General features: G+C 36.9%; 2 protein-coding genes across 4 annotated transcripts in view; both read right to left on the bottom strand.

Annotated features, from left to right (window-relative positions):
- The window catches only part of aass (aminoadipate-semialdehyde synthase), a 49,589-nt gene extending 45,013 nt beyond the window's left edge, over window positions 1-4,576 (bottom strand). For 2 of the 3 annotated variants that reach the window (XM_059334600.1, XM_059334602.1), the window contains exons 1-2: window positions 4,437-4,565; window positions 437-669 (exon numbers count right to left, since the gene is read on the bottom strand). In XM_059334600.1, coding sequence (XP_059190583.1) covers window positions 437-655 — 219 coding nt within the window. In that variant the 5' untranslated portion in view covers window positions 656-669; window positions 4,437-4,565. Of the gene's footprint in view, window positions 1-436; window positions 675-4,436 lie in introns of all 3 variants that reach the window. The other variant, XM_059334601.1, reaches the window with a different exon arrangement.
- Window positions 4,577-10,526: 5,950 nt separating this feature from the next.
- Window positions 10,527-18,998, bottom strand: fezf1 (FEZ family zinc finger 1). Its single transcript, XM_059334432.1, has 4 exons — window positions 17,898-18,998; window positions 16,670-16,804; window positions 15,538-15,670; window positions 10,527-13,073 (listed from the first exon to the last, which is right to left on the bottom strand). Exons 1-4 carry the CDS (start codon window positions 18,711-18,713, stop codon window positions 12,838-12,840), a joined length of 1,320 nt encoding a protein of 439 aa, XP_059190415.1. The 5' UTR covers window positions 18,714-18,998; the 3' UTR covers window positions 10,527-12,837.
- Window positions 18,999-25,220: the final 6,222 nt, after the last annotated feature.

Raw genomic sequence — 25,220 nt, 5'->3', positions numbered from 1 at the left:
AACATTTTATTTAATATGTTTTAATATAATTTATGTATATATATAATTTTTAATAGTAATATTGTTTCTTCTTTTTTTTCTTATTATACAAATAATATTAAATAAAATATTAAAAAAGAGATAAGAGTAATATAATGTAATGGTCCATACTGGTATAATTAATAAAAAATATTTTTGTTATTAAAAAATAGTTGGGACGTTGTGTGAAAAACTGAATGCATTCAATTTAGAATGTATATTTACAAAAACAAATGTATACTGTCCTTGTCCAGTAAACAAAACAAAAAATTATTGCATTCTGGTATATATATATATATATATTTACATTTACATTTGAGAGAGCTTTTATTTGGGGGTTGTTGTCAGTAAATAAAGTATACAGCATACAAACATATAAATGAAGGCTTTAAATGAAAGGATCTTTTTAGTTTCTCACCTTCTCGTGGATGGCTCTGCGGTTGGATGGCTGCACCAGGACCTTGACGCCGGCGTTGGTGAGCTCTTTGACGTGCTTCGGGGCCAGTGGCGCCCTCCTCTCCCAGGGGTTGATGTCCTCGCGGCGGATGGCCATGACGGCCGAGTGGTGGTCATAGCGGCGCTGGCCTGCGAGGCAGTTCCGTGTCCTCTTACCGTGGTGACTGAGGAGTCTGAACATGACTTCACCCCCCGCTGCTCTGGGAAAAAGACAAGGAGTCACTGGTCACACCTAGGGCTGGGCGATAGATCAATATCAAAGATATATCGATAGATTTTTAAATGTGATATGGAATTAGACCATATGGCATATATCGATATAGTTAAAGTTTGAGCTGTGATCCTTGTTCCAGGACCCCTTACTGGGGTTTGTCATATTTAGTTGGGTTTTTTTTGTAATGTTTGTTATTCTTTTCTCATATAAATATATTTATTTTAATAATTGGCCTATTTTATTTCATAGGCTACTTTCTTATTGAAGATATTTTTTATTTAAATGTGCACTTTATGGAGCTTTGATTTTATTTAAAAAGGTACTCCTGTTATACAGTATTTATGTTCACTTAAATAAAAAGTTTCAATAAAATTACTTGTGACATGTCATATTTGGCTTTGACTTTGACTGAACATTTGCTCTCACTTTGTGATAAAAATATTGGGATATATATCATATATTGATATTAAGTCTAAAAATATCGGGATATGACTTTTGGTCAATATCGCCCAGCCCTAGTCACACCATAATTTAATGAAAATGGCAGATCACATTCAGCCAGGAGTACTGCTGTGTACTTCCATGCTGAAATTCAGCAATGAACATTGCACATTATAAAATCCTTGTAAAGTTTCTTTGCACAATGTGTTATTGCACATTGAAAATTTGCTCAAGAGACAGACAGAAGTATGATTGAAGAGGCCAAGTTTTCTGCTGGGAGAAAGCTGCTGATGAGCAGGTGGTTTTGACAGATCACACAAACTCTGATGAGACAGAGCTGCAGCAACACTACAACACACTCATTCAACATTAAGCAATTGAATATCAATGAACAGCACAGACACTGTAACCATAAATCATGTGACTGATTAGAGTCATCAGCCACTTTCCATCACAGGAAATTAAAAGGAATATTTTGGCCTTAATTTGCTTTCTGTTAGATATGCAGTATTCAACTGTAACAAGCTCTGTAACCAGCTATAACCACACTATGCTGAACAATATATCATCCCAGAAATGATTGTAATAAAAGATATTGTCATTTTAAGACAATTTAATGGCAATTTCATTTAATATAACAACACAATAATGCACGTAACAAGCAACCCTTTTTCAATAGCAATGACCTCTTCATGATGAGCATGTGTGAAACTCTGACAGAGACACCAGAGGACTGAAGCAGCAAGACCGAAATGACTGTCAAACATGTCTCAGCACAGCTTCTGATTCTTTCAGGTCATTCATCTTAGTGGCTGCAGGGCTGTTTTTCTGACATTTTATGGTTCTGACAGGTAGGTGTCATTACAAACATATGATGATCTAACAGATGATGCATTGCTAAACATTAAACTACCCAACACAATATAAAGGAGTTAAAATTATCTTTAAACATCTACAGCAGGAAAATGCAACATCAACACTAATGCAGCAGCAATATTGATACAAAAAACATAATATATTTATAAGTCTAAAACAACGACAGGGAACATTTTTCTGCACGATGAGTACTAAGTAGTCAGTTTCCACTTTACTTAAGTAAAGTTTTGAATGCAATACTTCTGTTAAAGTCTGTTAAATATAAGTTTTTCGTCGCACGGTCTGATAGTTTAGCTAAGCTTAGCTTAGCATAAAGACAGGAAACAGGAGGAAACCATATGTTTTGTTGCTATACTGTGGTTTTTGTCCATATTATTTATATATATATATATATATATATATATGGATTAATTGATTAAAAACACTCATGAATATATATATATATATATATATATATATTTATTCATGAGTGTTTTTAATCCCTATGAAAGTTGCTCAGTGGCGCATGATGCCAAAAGAGTTTGACTTCCGTGCATAACAAATACCCAGATCTTAATCTGGTCTTCCGCATCTATTGTGGAATTAGTACTGCACACTAAAGTCTTCTACTCCAGCTACTATCGTTTCAGTGCTACATTAACTCAGATGTGAAAAAGCCATTTAATCGTACAGTTCTTCTAGACTTTCCAATTGTTATCATCTCTGATATGACCTCTGAAGGTGGTACAGAGCCAGGATCACTTGGTAGCCTCATTACACCTCTGGGACGCTCAGACTGAAGGCAAAACGTCAGAGGTGTTTGGGAAGAGTCTCAGGCCACACCCTCTCAAATGTCCTCTTACTCTGCGTGTCTCCACTACAAGTTAGCCCCCAGAGGGATTTAGAGACTCTGGAGGTGACGTATGGTTTTAGATCGTCGCCACGGATTAAACACGGGAGACGCAACTGTGGCCGCCGTCGCTAACTGTGCACAACGTCAGCAGCTGATCATAAACAAAGCAGCATGGCTAATTATGTACACTGTATCTGCTGATCATAAACATAGTGATTGTGAATTAACTTAATTGTGAGTGTCCGGTGCTTGTTGTAAACAAACAGAGATCACTAAGTGAACACCTCCTGCAGCAACCTCCTGCGGGTTAACATCCCCTCTGCCTCCAGCTGCAGTTGGGAGAGACTGCTGCGGGAGGACTGTGCTGCTTCGACCCGTTCTTACTCTTCTTAATGAGCCGCCGCCCCCCCCGGCTCGTCTCCAAAAGTCTCCAATACCACCAGAAAAAGTCTCTGGACTTGTAGGCAGTTGCTTTTTTGGAAAAATAGTTGCTAAGGGAGTCTGAAACGTCACTAAATATAGCAACAAAGTCGCTAAGTTGACAACACTGCTTTGCCAGCTTTTACAAATGGCGCGTGTTGTTGTGGCGTCGAGTACTACATCACATCCTGCTTAGCGTTCTATCCAATCAGCAACCAGGCTTTTTTTCAGGGGAGAAAAACAGCCCTGCTCTTCTACAGGGTCAAAAAAAGTCCTGTAACAAGACCGCTCCGGACGGCTCATATTCAAATTAGGGGCGTTTTGGCGAGTGAGACCCGCCTCATTCCTGGTATTGGGCTGTAGTGGAAACACCCTTAATGCAGCCTTGCAGCTTGAAATGGCAGATTGAAAGTGGTCATAATCCAATACATGCAATAACCCAACATAAAAAAAATTTGATTATTGGAGATTTAACTGCTAGCAGTTTCCGTCTGTTTCTAGTCTTAGGGATAAAGTCTTTCTCATTCCACTGTTTTGCTGCTAGAAAAACGAGGCATCAACACCCAGTCCTCCCCGTGGGGCTTGGCTTTGTTATTTAACAGAGCAAAGCTCGCCATTTCCTCTTTGTTTCCTGTATTTATGCTAAGCTAAGATAGCTGGCTACTGTCTGTGGATGGGGGTCAATCTTTTCCAGCTTCCTGCAATAAAGCAAGTATTTCCCAAATTGTTCATCTGTTCCTTTAAGTCCCTGTGACCTCTCAGATGATTCTCACAAGCCCTTGAGGTGTCCCGAGCCACAGGTTGGGAACCACTGTTAGTACAGTAAACCTGAAATCACTGCATTTGCCACAGATTCTCCCCCAAAAAACAATAAAACAGAGAGTTTTAGTGAAAGTATTTTGTACCACAGATGTACTTTCAGGGCTGATTTGTAACGGTAATGTTGAGTAGAATAACTCACTCATATAGCATTCCACATAAAGTCAACACTGAGATTAAAATATGTAACATGTTAACGGAGTTAAGTGGAGCTCGTAGTTATGGCTACCACCTACACTCAACCCGCATGGGTCAGTTCCGGTAACACTTCCACACTCATACTTAGACATTGATCAAAGTTTATCGATACACTTGTCGATAATAGCCTGAACATAAAGCAGCGGTCCGGGTCCAACTCACCTTTCTGACCGGTTTCTGTTCACCTCGCCGGCTCCTGGCAAGGAAATGTGTCCAACAGAGAGACAGACAGCAGCGGAGAGTCACACAGAGGTGAGATGGGCTGCAACTTGCCACAGAGCTGTAGTTCGCACGCGCTCAGAGTAAACTAATCCGTTTCCGGTCAGAATTTCAAAATAAAAAGCACATTTCCAGTCAGTTTCAAATTCAGTCATATTTAGAAGCCAATTATGTTAACACATACAAGGAATGTGACTCAGGATTTTCGTCACTCTTAATCTACTTACACAGAAATAGATATACAGCTAAAAACAAACAAACAAAAAAAAAACATCTGATCAAAGATAAATTAATCACTGATCTAGGGGAGACCAGGGACAGTTGTAGCAGTGGAAATACTGGATTAAAAGCAGATTTGTAACCTGTACATCTTTTATAAAACCACTTAAATACATTATTTCAGCAGCTGACAGATTCAATTTTATAATATAAGAAATTGGTTATTCCAGTGTTGATGTTTTGCTAAAAATTGCAAAAAGTGTTACAACTGTCCCTGGTCTCCCCTATCTATCTATCTATCTATCTATCTATCTATCTATCTATCTATCTATCTATCTATCTATCTATCTATCTATCTATCTATCTATCTATCTATCTATCTATCCATCCATCTAAATTCTCAAAGATCAATTTTATATTTTATTTTGAAAGCAAAACCACTGGGTTTCCCGTTTCCGGTGGCCAAAGGACGTCGACAGCATGGATGGAATTTCTCCCATGGATAGAAGACAGAGGACAGAGGTTAGGTTGTTTTTGCACATTGCGGCCCATGTGGGCGGGTACAGTGATGTACGAACTCGCATTTTAAGATGAATATTTCAAAGGTGAACGCCCATGTCAGGATTAGTGTTTGTTGAAGAGAAAGCTAATTGAGTTCATGTTTAAGTATATGTTTTAATCAAAGCTCCGGCGGGGCTGTGTGGATGGGACCGCCCGTCAGAGCTGCACCTAGAAAGAAAACGAGCGTCCGTGTGCCGCCGTACTTCAAGGAGAAGCTGTCCTGAAGCAGCGCATGTGTTTAGATCTACAGCAGCGTGAGGAAGTCGCTTCAGGCGTTTTGAAGCGGTGCAAAGCATTCATAAACCAGTAGAGGACTGAAGTGTCCCACCAATCAGCTTCCAGAGCTGAGGAGCAGCCTCCTGCTCGGCCTGTCGCACCATGACCAGGAGCAGCAGGGTGGAAAGTTACAATATTGGTCCACTTTTACTGAAAGTTTGGCTTTTGCCGCACAAGTTTACAGTGGTGGAATGTAACTAAGTACAATTTCTCAAGTACTGTAGGCCTACTTTTACTTCACTTGAGTATTTCCACATTTGTAACTTACGGAAGAGGATTAGGGCCACACATGAAAAAAATATTTGAGTTCTGACTTTATTCTCAGAATTCTGACTTTAAAGTCAGAATTCTCAGAATTCTGACTTTAAACTCAGAGTTTAAACGATAGACTGTTGCTTTATATCAGTGAGTAGGCTGAACATGACTGTATACAGAGTGTACAGCATAATTAATATTTGACGGTGGTGACATTTACCTTGGTTTATTTTAAAGGGACAATGAAAATTATTAAACAGTCTGCTCATTGTAACAAATATTAACAATAACAATATATTTTATTCTGAGTTTAAACTCAGAATTCTAAGAATAAAGTCAGAACTCAATTTTTTTTTTCATGTGTGGCCCTAATCCTCTTCCATAGTAACTATATACTTTATTTATTTTTTCATTTTATTTATATTGTACTTCTTACTCCACTACTTTTAGCTGCCAGCTTTAGTTACTCTGCAAGTGAAGATTTAACATAAAAACATGATCAATTTAAAGTCATTACTCATGTTTATAAATGAAACCACATAAAGTATATCAAATAGTTAAAATGAGCTCTACATTGACAGCAGTAAAATACTGCTAAGATAAATGCACCAATTATAATAATCTTATAATATATTTAGATTATATAAAACAATTTGAGTGGGTCCATTTTGCATGACAAGTACTTTTACTTTTGATACGTTAAGTATATTTTTTTCTTGCTGATACTGTTGTACTTTTACTCCAGTAAGTTTTGAATGCAGGACTTGTAGTGGACTATTTTTGATTGTGTCCACTAGGGTTGTCACGATACTAAAATTTTCAACTTTATGCCGATACTCAGGAAAATATTTGATACTCGATACAATTTCCAGTACCACAAGGATAAAAACAAAGACCCCAAAATTTAACAGAAATATTTTTATTAACAAGAAAAATGCAACATGTAAAAATTAACAGAACCACAGGTTAAATATTTATAATAAAAAATAGGTGTGCAAAAAGAAACTGCAACTATGATAACAAGCTTCAGATACTCGATACTTTTGAAAATGAGTATCGTATCCGGATACAACGTTTTAGTATCGATATTTTTTTGAGTATTGATACTTTTGAAAACCCTAGTGTCCATGTACAAAAAGATGCTGATCATATATACCCCGACTTCATATTGCTCTGAAAAAATGTACGACAGTAAAGGTAAGGTAACTTTATTTGTACCTGAGGGTAGATTTGGTTGCAGTTAAAAATAATTGGCTGCTTACACACACACACAGACAACAATGACAACATGGACAGACAGTGACATAAAAGTGACAACAGTGCTCCAGACATGGGAACATGGATCAAAAGATAAATAAATACTGAATACAAGCCATCATGGTAGATACAAAAAGCAATGTCAGAATAAAATAATAAATAAATAGATGAAGAAGGCTGTACAGTCCATAGGTTAATAAGTTAGTGTGTAGCTTAATTAATTACTTACTATTTAACATTTTGACAGCTGAGGGAACAAAACTGCCACTGTATCTCTTTGTTTTGCAGGCAGGCATTTTGTACCTACGGCCTGATGGGAGAAATTGAAATTCACCATATAGTGGGTGGGATCCATCTTCTAAGATAGACCCAGCTAGTCTCTGTAGCTGCCTTGTATGCAGGGATTCTGGGTTCAGCTGTGGCTCTTCAATCAGCCTACTAGCCCACCTCACAATTTGGTTCAGGGAATTCTTATTTTTTAGGGATAGGTTACTGAACCAAGACACCAGGCTAAAGGATATGACAGATTCAATGAAGCAGCGGTAGAACATGGTTAGCATTTTACTGTCAATGTGAAATGAGGAGAGTTTCCTCAGACAATATAAACGCTGATTCCCCTTTTTGTACACAGCTTCGCAGTTTGTCTCAAAGTTTAGCTTATTGTTGATGATGATGACAGTTTGATATGACAGAAATCTTTGCTCACAATTCTTATCATTTTCACTGAATTCTACGTATATCCATAAATAAAAAAAAGCCAAACTTTACATAACAAACTGTACATTAAATCTGTGTGAATGTAATACTAAAAAAAGTTGTCAAATCGTGTAGCCTCTGTAAGCTTTACAGTCATCTATATTTCACTTTCCTTGATTATTGTTACTAGTATTTCACCCTTTAGTCCCCCTGCTGTGCCTCTAATTGTAGACTTATTCTGCACACACACAAGATTTGTATAATTATTGATACCATAACTTTTTTTTAAAAAGAAAATGGTGTAAAGTAACACAGTACAATTACTCAGGTACTGTAGTTATGTACAATTTTGAGGTTGGCTTCTACTTTTCTTTATACACTGATATTGTGACAGAAATGGTTCGATGGTACGATTATTGCTTTTACTATCTCTAGTTGCTATTCTGCCCTACAAAGTCTAACTGCAGTAACTACGCAAAGGGTTAAACTGAGAAAAACTGCTTTAAAGTTTTTTTTTAACGTTTTTTACTGGCAAGCCAAATGGGTTATAGGTAGGTAAGTGATACGACACTTATTTCTACATGTATTGATGTCATTTTTATGCTAAAAAATCATGACGATTTATTTAACCTTTGACCCCAAAAATGTAGTAAAAATGGCACTGTATTTGCATTACTATTAGAACTTTTTACAGCTATCCAAAAGGTTTTAATAGTAATGTAGAAACAGAGTGCAGTAAGTACAATGTTGTTGTCTTCTTTCAGCTTTTATATTTAGTTTTCAGTGGATAAACATTTTCAAACTGATTTTGTTATCAGTGTATTTAAAAGTGTTTAACAACTCTATTCAAATATGTGTGTACTTCAGACCTAATATTATAAAGTGATGTTATATTTTAGTCTTAATATGTTATCTCACTTTTTTTTTACTTAATTACTATCTAGATAATAATTTCCCTGTCAAATAAACTTATAATTTCTGTTATTCCTGTCTTCCCTATTCAGCACAATGAAGAAATACAAGGCTACACTGTATCACAGTCTACTTTGGTTTTGAGTTGGATTTTGTCGTTAATGCAATTTTTACATCATTATTTCTCTGAAATAAACCTATATTAAAATCTAAAACTTTGTCACAAGATAAAACAGACATCAAGGAGATCATTTTTAGTTATAACTCAGTTTCGACCAAAAATGTAGTTACTGCAGTTAGACTTTGTAGGGCTGTATAGATGGTAATTAATACAAACCAGCTTGTTGCTATTGTTTTTATTATGTAAAGTGTCTTTGAGTACCTTTTAACCTTCTGAATCCAAAGCTGTTTCAGGGCCTTTTTGCTCTTTTTACATTTTACTCACTGTGGCTTTGTATTTCACTGCAATATAAATGTCTACATATATAATATATAAATCCTCAACCTCTATGGAATCAGCACAATCATAGCTAGACAAAATACTTTCCCTGTACTGTAAATTTGCTGGTATTTTATTTACTTTATATGTAAGTTTCTTTAAACGAAGAAGCAATGACTGCAGTATCTGTTCATGAAATATAATTTTCCCTTTATTCAACAGCAAACATCAGCCCTTACCTGAATATCAACTTAGAATAATCATTTTCAAATTGCAATAATCCAAACGTTTCACCTATCTTACAGTCAACATACCTTGTTTAATATTTTGTAGTTGGAACTTACAAATGTTTTCGAGAAGTGATGTGACACAAAGTTGATTTTATTTATTTTTTCTTGAGCGTCTGCAGCAGGAATCCCCCCGCCCCCAAAAAACTAACCATCACTGTGACAAGAACCTTTTTTTGTTTGTTTTTATAACAGAAGTACAATTTAAATAAATATCATAAAACACTTTGTTTTTACAATAATCCTGAGATTGAAAGAAAAAATAAGAGCAGACTGAGTGACGGTGAAAAGCCTCAGCTTGTCCTCCTCCGTCAGTCAGGACCAGAGATGGAGAGGTGAAGTGCAAAGCAAAAAATAAATGTTTTCACATATAGTTCCTCTTGGCAGCATTAAATTATATCTGTTACTGTCTACTTTAATTTGAGGGGTTTGATGTCCAAATCCCATTAACGGTTCAGGAATTTTAGACAGTTTTATATAGAGTACTAAGGTCAAAGGTTAGTTATGGTGTTTAACAGCTTGGCTTACAATATTTTTTATAATTTTGACCATCATCTCTAATAATTATGACAACATTGTACAAAGAAAAATAAGTCCTACAACAAGAAAGTCAAGGAGTCAGACAAAAAGTTTATATCTAAACCTGGGGGGGGGGTGTAAACCGTAGGGAAAAAAATCCCTTATTTCACTGAAAAACTGCAAACAACTACAGTAAACAGAAGGTCAAACTTTAAGATGTTGGTCTGTAACCTGGGATGGATGATGTGTGTCTGACCTGTGGCTTTACTCAGGACATCACCTTGTTCTCAGAGCTCGGGTTCTATCTCAGGGAGTAAAATGGTATTATCACTGGTAGAAATGACTGAAAAAAGTGGAAAAAAACCATCACTAAATAAAAATTTAAATAAATATATTTTAGAAAGTATCAAATTTTCCTAAAACAGCTATTATTTATCAAACAGATAGGAGGAAATTGTGTTTTTTGGGGGGACTATTTTCAGCGGCGGATTAATCGACATTTGATGCATGAGCATTTGTGGCAGCAGGACAGTGCATGTGTGTGTGAGTCGAAATAAATCACTGTATGTGTGTGTGTGTGTGTGTGTGTGTGTGTGTGTGTGTGTGTGTGTGTGTAGGTGTGTGTGCATGTGTGTGTGTGAGTTGAAATAAACTGCAGTGTGTGTGTGTTGATAGTAATAAAGGAACATCAGTGCTTACTGGCTTATTGGTGTGTTTTAAATAGTTTTTGCACAACAACGCTCTATGGCCCAGAAAAGGAAGATATATCAGGCTTTGATACACATAATACTTGTTTATTGGATAAACGTTATGTAGGTTTGGTCTTTTTGTGGGATTTGTTGACAAAAAGAAACATGTAGAATATTCAGTTCTAAAATGTTGGTATAAATCCTGTTTTTGATGCTAAAATCTGGTTAGTGCTGCTTCACCTCTGACACATCTCTGGTCTCAGAGTTCATCAATCTCACATCCTGAGATGCAACAGAAAAATAACTAGTTATCACTGATGACTAATGACATAATAATTAGCCACCATTATAATATAATTGACTAATAATCAGAGAGCAGGAAAGTTCTGATTGTCCTCTGTTCAAGTGTCCTCAGTCCAACGTGAGCTGACAGAGTCAGAAGCATCGGGGCCAGTCGGAGGTTTTCTCCAGTCAGTTTACAGGCCGGCGTCAGGGCCAGAGGGGTCATATCAGGTGGGAGGGGCCCCACTGCGGGGCCTGGAGGTGTGAGGATGTGTCCAGATGGCTTTTGTAGGGACATGTGGAAGAGGAATGGTCAAGTTTGGGGCCAACAGGCCAGAGAGGAAACTGGAGGAGTGGAGAACATGGTTTCCCTTACGTCCTTCTTCTGGCTCGCATTAAGGAAATGTCTGATATTTGTAGGAATTTAAAAATAACACAGTTTGTAGACTTTATCAGGCAGGCTCACATTTAAGTCCAAGAATTATTAAATTTAATCCTCAAATAGGGTCCAAAATGTATTGCAATTTGACAAAATACTGTTGGTTTTCATAGATTTAATGTAAAGAACTGTCTTTTTTTTAAGCAGGGACAAAAATACTGAGGACATGTCTGACTACTGACAACAAGGATTTCACAGCATTTTTTCCGATCATGATTGTCAACTTTCAGCTTGTATAGGTCCATACTGCACATATAGGTCATGATCTATTATAGAAGTAACTGTCTGCTAACAGACAGTCATCTGTCACAATCAAAACACTCCATTTAACGGGTGATTTTGCCAATTTTACTCATGGAAAACAGTCATGGGGCCTCTTCCATTAACACATTCTCATTCCACCCATTGTCACAGTGTGTGAGACATGAAAATCCTGTTTTTGTTGTCTGTTGGGGAGGGTGTGTCAGATTCCGCTAATTACAGGCATTGTGGCTTTTCAAAATAAACAGCTGCTTCCACACTGAACTACTCCACAGGTTTACTCCAAATAACAACACTGACTTCTGGTTTGGTAATGGACTGAACTGACCCATCCACATCCTCTGAGCTGATCTTTGCACTATTGATATTACTTAATTTACCCAATTATTGCCGTAGATAGGTTTACAGTCCAGGGTGCCTTGTGCGTTGGTATCACACACCATTAGTTGTGACAAAGCTTCCTAACTTAAACAAGTTCGGAGTGATGCCGGGGTTGTTCCATAAAGACAGATTATCAACCAAACCAGGTTTTTTTAGACTCGTTTTCAGTTTCATACAGCAAATTCAGCTACGTTCCCAGTATGAGCTGCAGTAGTCATTGAGCTTTACCTATATTCAATTTGTGATATGTAACTAAATAAAGTGATGTAAACATGCCTGGGCTATTCTGTAAACTCAGTTTATAGACTAGGCCCGTGATTAGCCAGTTGTAAACTGTCTTCAGTTCTGGTCAAGTGTAAGACAACAACTGTGGTGATGTCACAGTGATGTCATCAGGGTTATCTAAGCTTGTGCTTGGAGGCTACAATTGTATTAAGAGAAAAACCTGCGTTATAAACTGAAAATGTGGCCATGCAGAGAGGGACTTATTAAAACACACAATCTTGTTGCATTATGGGAAATGTAGGAGCCTGTGTAATACTAGGGATTAAAAGTGAGGATATCTCAGCCTCTGCCCCTTTGATTTGGATTTTTTTTTGGCTCAAAAGAGTCCAAAGTAAAGATATTTTGATGAAAGGAATTATCAGGATCAGCCTCAATGTTTTTTTAGTGATTTTTGACAATTTAGTGATTTTTGGGCCCCAAATATTAATTAGAATGGACGTAAAGTCATTCTACATGACTAATTTGGACATCTACAGGGAATATTAGGACTTCAGTTTAGCTGCAGGCCTGATGGGGACCTGATGTATTGTTTTGATGTGTTGGGATGAAGAACAGAGTCCTTGAACACAGAGTCAGTCATCGTCTCTCAGGGCTGAGGGGGAGACTGCGGCCCGACCAGGTCGTGCAGCTTCCTGATGTGTTTCTTCAGGTCAAAGTTTCTGCAGAAGCCCTTGCCGCAGGTCGGGCAGGTGAAGGGCTTCTTGTCGTTGTGCGTGTGCATGTGGAAGGTGAGGTTGTACACCTGGTGGAACGCCTTGTTGCAGATGGAACATTTGAACTGCTTCTCCCCGCTGTGTGTCAGCTTGTGGTTCTTGTAGTTTCCTGATAGAAACAAATCAGGACAAGCAGTCAGATCAGAGTGAGAAAACCCCAAACACTGACACAGTTTGTTCAGCTTTTATAGAAAAATAAAACATATTGGGTGTTCATTAAATTCATAGTATGACCTTTTAAAGCAAAGTCATGATGCACTGGTTGAATATATCAAAAACTAATTTTTCCTTCATTGATGTTTGTTTGGAATATTTTTAAGATGCATTATTGGTAGTATAGTATCTCACAATAAAATAAGCAAAAAATTGAGAAACGTCTGAAGAACGCACAGGGTTTGTGTGGAAGATAAATGTTTTTTTCTGAAGGATGTGATCCACTGCATTAAAATAAAGGGATCACAGGTGAAAAATGATATTAAATAACACTGAACGAAAAATGGATAGTTGAAATAATTGCTTCAAATATTACTGTTGTTTTGGCTTCTACTTTATCAAATTCTCTGACCACACAGCCTTTCTGGATGATGGTGAAAAAGACAAACAAGGACTTTTCACCATAAAAATTGAAGGAGACCACAAGCCACAACCAGGCTTAAACTCATAGATAAACCTGTTCATAGCCCAATTATGCTCAATAAATATATAGGGTAATATATATGTGTGCGTATATATATATATATATATATATATATATATATATATATTATTGCTCTTTTTTCTATCCATTCCAATTACAGCTGAATGTGAGAAACAACCTTGTAAATTATTTTCAAAAATGCTAAGCTCATATCAGTGAAGAATTGATGCTTTAAAACACACCACATATATATTCTGTATATGTTTTTCAACAAAATTACAAAATTAAACAATAGAAAATGTAATTATCTGGGATAAATATGTTCTGTACACATAATCTATAGCAGGAAAACCCAGGGGGCTACTTCACAGACCAGCTAACACACAAATATTATTAATATTCATAACACATACATTTATTAGCCTCATGCAGCCACACACAGGTCAGGTATGTGTCGGGGTGTTTTTTGGAATAGAGGCTTTTTAAGGTTCTGTTGGGGGTCCAAGGCGTACATATAAAGTTTAGATAATGCAGTAATTTACACAACAAATTAAATTAAATCATGTCATTAATATGGCAAACACTAATTTGATGACTAATTACATAATAGTGTATATACATATTGGGAATATTAGTAATCTGCAGTTTATATGTACAATACCAGTATTTGCACTTCTAATACATTTATTTGGCAGCTTAACTTACTGTGCAGAAAAAAAGTATTATGACTACAAAATATAACAAGCAAATTAATTGAGATGCATTGTCATAAATAAAGCTACCAGTTGCAATATTTAAATGAACACATTAATGCATCAATAATTAGTTAATAACTATGCACTCTGTGTTTTTTATGCACACTGTTCACTGCACCTTATTTGTTTCACAGCACCTATATTTTTATGCTGTATATTTATATTTTATTCTGCACTACAATCAATACTCCTCCTATCTATCTATCTATCTATCTATCTATCTATCTATCTATCTATCTATCTATCTATCTATCTATCTATCTATCTATCTATCTATCTATCTATCTATCTATCTATCTATCTATCTATCTATCTATATCTATCTAAATCATTCTGAAACAGGCCGTGATGAGTAATTTTACTTTTGATACTTTCATTATCTTTTTACTTCAGTAGCTAAACTTATTTTAAAAGGTGCTGCCGGCATGAACGCAATACATGTTTTTGTGTTCATTGTATGAGCTTTTTGTAACATTTTAGTTATCTTCTGCTGTGTTTTATGTGATTTGTATTCATTGTGTGTATTCTATAAAGAAGATATTCCCCACAGGGACATTAAAGTGTATTCAGCATCAGAGCTGCTGTGTATTTGTCTGCCAATCTGACGCTTTAATCAGATTTTTTTTAAACTTGTGATTTGGCCTTTTTGGATCTCTTTAGTTGTCTCGTGCTGCTTTGTGCTGATTGACAGCTGACAGATGCTGCGGACTGGCATGAAGCCTGATCTGAGCCAATCATCTGTGGAGGTCATTAAAATGACTTTCCATTAGCTGGTTACATTATCTTACCATTACATTAATATTTATGAGAAAACTGCATTCATAAATGCTTCTAGAAATGTTTAGATGAAGCTGTGAAAAGTGTGTGTTTTTGAATTTACAACAGCTTATTTTAAAGAAACAGAAAATAACACACTATAATATCATTATTTTATTTTATTTTTTAAATGCATATTGTATATTTTATTGCTACTATATAAAAACTATTGTATTATTATTACACATATATGAACACGAATTGTTCATAAAGATATCATTATAGTGTTGAGAATTAATATTTTGTAATAACAGCCATTTAAATTTGTCAATATACTGAGTATCGCAGATCAGAAGAAAATACAAACGTTTAAATGATTTAAAAAACGAACACGTTAATGTTTTTTTTGTTTTTCATTTTCTCACCTTTCTGATGAAATCCTTTTCCGCAAAACTCGCACACGAACGGTTTGTATCCCGCGTGGATGCGCGTGTGCGTGTTGAGCGTGGAGCTGCGGTTGAAGGCTTTCCCGCACTGGTTACACTTGTGCGGTTTTTCCTGGAAAAATTAAATAAAAGAGAGAAAAATATTACCCCGGTGGAAAATAACACATTCGAGAAAAATATAAAATATTAGGGGGATTATTATTGAATTTTCTTTTTTTTTAATGACCACGCAAAGACGGCATGGTGATTTTTATTTGTATTAATTTTTTTCAGGAAGCACACGGACATCATCTCACTTTTTTTTTTGTGACATTTCCATTGGAAACATGAGGCTGGGATTATAGCCGGGACACTATGAAGCTGTTAGTGTGTATTAGTGTGTCGCCACAGGAGGAGCTCAAACACAACAAACACATCAGCAGAGGCCAAAACGCTTTCACCCTAAAATAAATATCAAATAAATAGCTGTCATTATCATTTATATTTATTTACACAGAAAGATGGTCTGTGAAATCACCATCCTCGATCTAATAAAGGATTTATTCGATGTTTAACAGGATTAAAACAGTAGGTAATATGGACACGTGCACAACATGTAGGCCTATTCTTAAATCTGTTTTTAAATCAAAACTTGAATTCCTCATAAAGCTCCGTATAAAACACGATATAATTAAATGTCTCCAACTGTCCCGTCTACAACAAATAAAACATATGATTGGAAATGACTCTTAGTTTCCACTTGATTGACAGGTATTAACTACTGTTTTTACTTAAAAGACATAAGCAGACAACTGGCCTCAAATTATGATCACATTGTCTTCATTTTCTAAGGGAAAAAAGCATGCGTGGGAGAAAAAAATATATAGTTTTACATATAACAATAGGGCAAATAAAAAAGAAAGAAAAATAAGTAGGATAATGCCGTCATGCTTTTAATATGAAAAATGTTTTAAAATTATTATTATTGGGGAAGAAAATTAAACATATAGGCTGCATTTTTTTAATGTGGAGATTTTTTTTTTGTTCTTAAACTGAAGTATTAAACGTGTGTGTGTGTGTGTGTGTGTGTGTGTGTGTGTGTGTGTGTGTGTGTGTGTGTGTGTGTGTGTACCTGAGTGTGTATGATCTTGTGCCGACACAGTGTGCTCGCCTGTCGGAATCCTTTGCCGCAAACTTTACACACGAACGGCCGCGCGCCCGTGTGCACGGGCATGTGGCGAGTCAGGTTGTAGTGCGCGTTAAACACCTAAAAGAGAAAAATAATACAAGTTAAAAATATAACAGCATAATCATAATAACAATATTAATAATAGGCTCATCAAAGTTTACAAATACTAAACATTAAACATTACACTACATAACGTAGGCCTATATATATATATATATATATATATATATAGTCTATGTATATATAGTCTATGTATTATAAAGTGTTTTCAGCCTGTCTAATGACACATTTAGCAGCTGTTGAAACTATCTGACCTCCTCTCTATTGTCGCAGTTTACCGATTTATTTAATGGCTGGTGATCTCTCTCATTAAAGCCTTAAATGATCAGATTGAGTGCAATTAAAGATAATCTGTCAGTGTTCATTTATATCATGTGGCCTGTCGACCTGCACATTCCTGAACAACAGGAATTCTCATGAACATTTGGCGTTTTTAATAAAAAATTCATCTCGATTTCATAAATACATTATTTTGAGTTTTGGTCCACGGCTGGGCTCGCAATTAGGAAATTAAAAAAGGCTATATTCAAAATAAGCAATAATCCCACATGGGGAAAATAATATTTACTACAATTTCTCATCATAATAAAAAACAAAACAGATTTATCGGGAAAGGCGGTTTAAGAAATACAATCAGATCAAATCCGTCTAAATTAACTAGGCCTTTTTTTAAAAAAAAAAATCCTTAAAGTCCCAATTAATCACAGTTGCTTTGTTTCTATATCTAGTTCTAAATGTGTAAATCGAGTCGTATACTTTTTAATAATACCATTTTATAACGTGAGTGTTTAAAAATAACATTTTCAAAACCTCACCATCTAGAAGACTTTCTTCTTAAAAGAAAGCTTTCATTTAATGATTTATTGACCCGCTGATATTAATCTATCACCCTGATGAAGACTACTTTTAAAAAACAAACAAAAGTTAATAAAAAAATGGATCAACCACAGACAGTTTGACTAAATCCGAATATAATGTGAATTTTAAAACAAACCAATTTTCTTTGTTTTATTTCTAAACTAACAGCTCCTAATTGATTGTCTAATTAACAGATTCATCTCGCTGCAGGACTTGCTGTGATCCGGTCCAGGTGAATAAGAGAGTGTCTCACCTTGCCGCAGACCTCGCAGGTGAAGACTTTTGGCTTGCTGCCGGGACAGGAGCCGCTGAGCCGGGCCGCCGCCGCCGCCGCTGCCGCCGCGGAGCCCTTGAAGATCTTATCAGTGAGGATGTGGTCCCGCTCCTTCATGTAGTGCTGGATCTGGCTCTGGGACAGCTCCTTGAAGGCCTGCACGCCGGACACAGGGTACCGCTCCCCGGCCTGCTGCAGGCCCGGCTTGCTCTTCTCCGCCATGAAGGCTTTGTGCCGGGCGGTGAGCAGGTAGGACGCCATCGGGTGCAGGTTGACCAGGCCGGCCGGCGGGGGACACGCGCCGCTGTCCCCGCTGCAGTTCAGGTAGCACACGGTGCCCACGGTGGGGAAGGAGGACTGGTTCACCACCCGGGGTCTGAAGAGTTTGTACTGGCCGCCGCTTTGGCTCACAGCGGAGTCTTCCTGCTGGCTCTTATAGTTCAACCCGAAGCCCAGAAAGTCTGCAGGAGCGCCGAGAGAAGACGCGTCGAAGTGGCCCGGATCCAGCCCGGTGATGCTGAGCCGGTGGCCCGGCTCGTACCCGAGCGGCACCAGCGGGATCATACAATGCAGCGAGGATGGACAGACGTCGGGTTTCCCCACGGGAGCGGACTGGAACCAGCTGGGGAGCGGTATCGACTTGGGCTCGGGCGTCCTGGCCATAATCCGGTCGATGGAGAAAGCGAGAGGCTTGCTGCTGCCGCCGGAGGTGAGCATGTCGGAGCCCGCGGGCTGGCTCCCAGAAGCCGGGGGGGAGCCGAGGATCCCCGCTGGGCGGCGGAGAGGACCGTCCATCACCTCCGCATCAACCGCGCCGCGACAACAACAACAACAACAACAACAACAACAAGCTGCTGGAGGGAAGCCGGGGGTCGGTGGTGCTCCTCACCGGCCCACAGGAAAGGGCATCATCAGCCGGGGAACCCCCCCTTTCCAAATGACGGGCCCCGTTAGCCCGTCCTTATTGACGGCAATCAGGGCGGCCGTGGCTCGCTCGATAAGGCGTGCGGAGAGCCGAGACCTCGCCGATCGTTACTGTCCAGGAAGGAGAGCGGAAAAGTAGATAATTTGCTCAATTCTCCTCCGTCGATTCTCTGCACTTGTCGCCGCTGGAAGAGGAGGAGGAGGAGGAGGTTGTCCCTTACTTGGCAGGACTCCAGCTCAACTGGAAGGTATTTGGTAAATCCCAGGTCCCCTTGTGGCTTTGCGTGACATCATTTTTTTTTTTTTCTTTTTTTTGAATCGCAGTTCGCCAGACGCGCAGCGGCCGCGGGGTCAGGAGCTGTCAGAGTTTTAGATCAGATTTGGACGCATCTCTGGCTCCAGAAACCCACCCCTTTTTTATTTTTTACGCACGGCTCAGAGAAGACACGGAGCTGTCATGTGGGTGAAATTGAGACAGAAAACGGATCGAGAAGCTGAACAGAAAAAGGATTTGAAGACATCGATCTCGGCCTGGGTGGGCTTTGGATTCTCTGAATCACAAACTTTGACTCAGGCGCTCTCTTTTATCTTTGCTTTTACGCACCAGATCTTTAGACGGCAAAAACAAACCGCGACAAAAAAAGACTCTTGTAGAGACTGTGGTAAAGAAGCAACAGAGAAAGAAGCTGCCAAGTCTTCTCTCAGCGCGCACCGACTAAAAAAGGCAGATTCCACAGGAAGAAATGAGTGAGCTGAACAAACCTTCATCCTGTCACTGATGACAGCAGAGTGAGCGTGTTGGACGCTCAAAGGGCTGATTTAGCGCTTCAAGGGTTTGAACAAAAGATGGAGAGAAATAAAAGTGACAGCTGAGGGCCTGAAGAGCGACAGTAGAAAACACAACAAATAAATAAAAAACTAAACAATAAAATATAGTAATGATGGTATTTGTTTAATGTTGGGATTTTTCCCAAACAAAACAAAAATACCATTTACATGTTTTAATTTTGTTTATCTCAGGTAAAGGACGTTTTATTTAAAATACAATAATAAGACAAATAAAGATTATTACTGCAATTAAAATTTATTTTCTTTTAAACTCCAAATAGCTGCCGTTATATTTGAACTGACATGGATATATATATTTATATATAATCGTTTTGGCGAAACGTGAAGCATCGGAGAAACATTCATCTTCAGTTTATAAAAAAAATCAAGTTGATTTTTTTCATAATAATATATTTTTAGTGTGTATTAAAAAGGGATGTGAGGCTTTTAGACGTAGTTTGCTATTTCTAAAGGATGTTTAAGGCCTCTGAAAACATTAAACACGTTTACATAAAATGTTGGGCTTATAAAAATCATACCATTAATATGTAATCATAATTACAAGCTTCATATTTTACTGTAGACCGCTGTTGATAATAAGTTGTATTGTACCAACAGCCCTTTCCTCCCGGTATGGGCCGCCGCCCCCCCCCCCCCCCCCCCCCCCCCCACACACACACACACTTTAGTATTTCCGTCGCTGCGGCCTTTTGTATTTTATTCTGTTCTTTAATATTTAATTGTTTTTCATCCATCCATTGCTCGGTCTTGTTAATGCATTACTTATTATGTTTAAACATTTCTAAGCATTGGAACAACAGAATTAATGGTTTATAACAGAATAATGTTTATTAATGTGGACAGCCATGCCTGGTGGCTGCACATAACACAGCTATAAAAATATTAATATTACAGAATATATTACAGCGGTTATAATTGTTGCCAAATACTGATTATTAATGACTTAAAATGTATATTATATTAAATTACAAAAAAAGATATTTTAGTTTTAATTAACTATTTAACAAATGATAAATACTGATATATTAATAACATATTCAGCTGTATTGTCATTGCAAAAACTCACTGTAGATAAATCAGTTTAAGTCGAAACAGAAATGGAGCTTATAAAGAAGACAGCAACATAATAAACCGATACAAAGCACTAGTGTAAGTTATTGTTATGTGCTGTATAATTAAGCAGCAAGTAATATATCTGTGCGGAAATATGCAGTTTTGCACAAATAAATAGCCAACGTAAATATGAGTTAAATGCCAATCCCACACAGTGTAAATTCAACAAGCTTTATTAAATATTTAAACCTTCTGATTCTGTTTCTGTGAAATTTATCTCCCTGTTTTATTTGATTCTGTTGTGTGCACATTTGTTTATATTTTAATATAAGCTTGAAATAATTCAGATGTGTTATTTTATTGACTACTGAAATTAAAACCGAATAATTTTATATTCTAATAATCATGATTAAAGGGTTGCTGTTTATAATATGATAAAACAAAAGTATCTTTGCTCGACGCCTGCAGAACCTTAAATACTATGGCCAGATATTATTAATATTTATTATCATTAATGTGTCCTTGGTGTTTGCAGCAACAGACTTTTTTCCTGCTCATTTTAATGAGAGAACGAAGCTGCAGCTGATGGACGGCAGCCTGCAGACAGTTTCCTCCTTAAACCGGCAGCATTAAAGTGGAACGGAGAAAAAATACTTAAAAGAATAAAAACTGAAACCAATCTGAACAAATCAAAGTCAAGCACTCAATATTGTGATTTCATTGAGAAATGTTTCAAACCTCTGGGTGAATTTAAGGAGGATTTAAAAAAGGAGATGTTGGTTTTATACTTTAGAATGTGTCCTTTTAATTTAAATTCACTTTAACATATATATATATATATAATATGTATAAAAAGAATGGCCGATGATTAATGATTTCGCTTACTCTGGGAAGGGAAGAACAAGGCATTTAAAAGCAGATTTTAAGGGATAATTCTCCACACATTATATATTTTTTGGGTTTCTATGTTGGGATTTTGTGGGTTTTTATTATCATATCTGCTGTAATTTTTTTACCAACTCAGTAATATTTTCTTCGGTATAGGTTTTCTCTCCCTACAATACCCCTATTCTCTCTTCATTATTCCTGCAAATAAATTCTACCTTTAACCCTCACCCTCTTTTAATTCCTTAAATATTCTGCTGGTTGCACCATTATTTCAGATGGAGATATTTTCTAAATATTATTTTGAATCACTTTTGTTGGATGGGGTTGAGGTCAGGGACCAGTCCAGCTCCTCCACCACAAACAGGGAAAGCATTCCTCATGATGGCTTTGTGTACAGGACATTGTTGTGTAGACTCAGAAAAGAAATTTAAACTGATGTATCTAAAAAAGTAGATTAAATTATGAAGACAGCCATGTCCATATCCATATGGGCAGATACACTAAATATTTTCTCATTTATCAGTATTTTTTGATGCAAAACACCCTAAACCTTATCAAACCTTGAGGCCTAGCCCACATACAAGTATTTTTAATGTTTTTTGGCATTCCATAAACTGAAAATGGAGCTTTTGTAAGGTCAAGATTTTTAGAAACTACATTTTCAGTATTGACATGTACACTGTAAAAAAAATCTGTCTAATTTTAAGTAAAATTCCAGCAGCTGTGGTTGCCAGAAATTCACCATAAAAATGCAGCGTGTGGGTTTTGTACTGTAAATTTAAATGTAAATATCAGAAAAAAACCTATTTAGACTGAATAATCCTGTTTTTTCAGGGTAATTGTGTGTTTGTGACATCATGGTATTTCTCCATAAATTTGACATACATTTTTAGTATGTTGTGTACTATTCCTTAATTTACGGCAATTAAGTGTCTACTACGGTAATATACAATTTTAAATTTTACACCTTATTTCTGATGCAATTTGACAGTGTTTTACTGTAATTACTACAAACATTTTTTACAGTGTAAGGACTGTCCCAAGTCCAGGATTCTACATCCTCAAATTCTTTCCTCTTCTCCTCTCCTGGAGTCTTAGCTCCGCCCATGGCTGGAGGAGTGGAGGAGGTGTGGAAGAGACATGAGGAGTTGAGGCATTTCAGTAATAAAATGAGACATGGTTGTCTCTGAGCTGTCATTTAAAAGCAACGTCAATTTAATATGATGTGGGCCACAAGTGCATTAGCTGAACATTATCCCGCCTCTTTTAGCCTGCACCTCTCCAAGCTTTGCAATTTAAGTTTTTTTTGTGTTTGTAATTCTAAACTCAGGTTGTATACACGAGTGTTTTTTCCCAGTCAACAAACAATTACAGGATGTGAACACAGAGGGCAAAAAGTGACAAAAAAGGTTTCAGGTTTCAGATCGACGTATTTGTGCTTTGCAGAAACAGAAAACACAATTTTTTGCTGCCACCTGGGCTGAAAAACAACTACCAAAGGACAAACCAATGTAGCCTAGCTTATAGCTCCAATGGCTAACCTCCTCACTCCTCAAAAATCATTCCAAGAGTTTAGATGTAAATTAAGATGAGATCAGAGGATCAAGGAGTGAGGACAGAGGAACAAAACTGAGAAAAACAAAGATCCACAAAGGGAAAACTGTGTTTTTGACTGTAACAGACTGTTATCTGCTTTGTTAGGCGTCACAAATGAAGCAACATTTCATGAAATAGCGGATGTGGTCAAAAAAGTGCTAGTTCTAACAGGATTTTTTACATGTTTGCACAAAAATGTAGTTATTCTTCCACTATATTGAGGCAAACACTGTAAAAAATGTCTGTAGATTTTATGGTGAAAAACTGCAAAACCATGACAGTAAAAGACGGTAAAATGATAAATGGGTTAATTCAGTTTCAGTAACAATGAAACACTGTAAATGTATATATCAGCCAAAACAGTATTTTTTATTTTTTTTTTTTACATTTTTTTAAAAATACATTACTCCACTGTAAAATACACTGGCACCGTGTTTGTAACAAAAAAATACTGTAATATATATACAAGCCATCACTGTAGTTTTTGCATTTATTTTTACTTTACTTTTTCTCACTTAACTGTACTAAACACCATATTTCTAAAAGAAAATATACTGTAATATTTAATGGTAAAATCTTTAATTCATGCAGCATTTATTAAGTATTTTTTTGTCAATTATATGGCAGAACAGCGTTTCTTTTGATGGAAAAACTTTTTATTTTTTTACGGTAAAATACGTGAAATCAACAGTGCTAATAAAATTTTACCGTATTATAACAAAAAGTCGCACCGCATTTATAACGGTAACATTCTGGCAACCACAGCTGCCGGTTTTTACTGTAAAAACAATCTTTTTTTTTTTTTTTACAGTGCAGAAGCGTGTGAATATGCTATAGAGGTCAACACTTCAAAGCCAGTATATCGCCACCTGTTGGTTTAGTGTGTTCCATTTGGACGGAGTTGTTTTTGACCATAGTGCCTGTTTATTTAAATGACCTATGTGTAAAGTTTGACCCTTGAGAGAAAACCAGAGGAAATACAAACTCACAAAGAGAGTGATGAGAAGAGATGCTTTAAAAACACTTTTAATAGGGACACTTAGATAAGACACCTGAACAAAACAGGTGCACAATAAGACAATATAAATATACTTCTTCTTATAGGTTTCTGTCCTTTAGTTTTTGTCCTCTGAACTGCACTGACACAAACTGGATCAGACGGTTAAAACAAACAGCAGGTTGTTGCACACAGTCGATCGGAGGCCTATACTGAATTTTCAGGAAAAACAATTTTTTCTCAACGACGACACTCAAACGGACGGCAGTGAATGAATGAACAGCAGTCGTGAGACACTTTGTTTGCTCACAGCTGCTCAGATTAAACACATCAATCAGATTAAAAACCATGTTCTCCGTAAAAAAAAACAACATTTTGGAGTTTGTTGGCACGTTTCTAAGACTTTGATAGATGTTGGATATGATGCACATCAGGCAGTACGACCATATCACTCTACAGCTCAATACTATTCTTCACAACAGTAAATATCACAATGAACAGAGATAACAACAACTACATCAACATGTAGTCATGATTCTGAACAAATATTTCCCAAATCCGAGACATTTTCAGCACGTTTTTGTGTAAATCTGTTTGATTTGTGTCCTGTTACAAAGAACCAAGAAACCTGTTTCAGTGATATTTTGTTTTACAACAGACAAGCAGAGTGGTTATTTTTGTGCATTTTTAACCACCTGAGGCCAACGGTCGTCAATCGGCAGCACAGACATGTTGAGCTACAGAATGTTCAGAAACTACAGCAGTGCAGCAACATTTCATTAGCTTGGAGTTGAAAGACTTCTTGTGCAGGTGTACGACTAAATATCAAACATTTAACCATAAACTACGTCTTATTTTTGTTCTGAAAGCTCAACCCTAATTAATGCCAGACCAAACCTTGACGGACAATTCTGTAAAACCCCAGATTACAATTCATGACAACGCTTCTGAGGTTCATTTTTATTTGAAAAGTTAATTTGCAAAACCAGATATCC

The sequence above is a fragment of the Centropristis striata genome, chromosome 6 (assembly GCF_030273125.1).
Source record: "Centropristis striata isolate RG_2023a ecotype Rhode Island chromosome 6, C.striata_1.0, whole genome shotgun sequence".
In the NCBI taxonomy this organism is placed as follows: domain Eukaryota; kingdom Metazoa; phylum Chordata; class Actinopteri; order Perciformes; family Serranidae; genus Centropristis; species Centropristis striata.
Note: the sequence above shows the minus strand (reverse complement) of the source record. Positions and strands in the feature narration are given on the sequence as shown.

Excerpts from the sequence above, each read along its gene's own strand:
- fezf1 (XM_059334432.1), bottom strand. The coding sequence starts at position 18,713 with ATGGACGGTCCTCTCCGCCGCCCAGCGGGGATCCTCGGCTCCCCCCCG. Across the intron at positions 15,671-16,669 it reads ACAAGATCATACACACTCAG|GAAAAACCGCACAAGTGTAA; the intron begins GTACACACACAC and ends TAATTTTTCCAG. Across the intron at positions 13,074-15,537 it reads AAAAGGATTTCATCAGAAAG|GAAACTACAAGAACCACAAG; the intron begins GTGAGAAAATGA and ends TGTTTCTATCAG.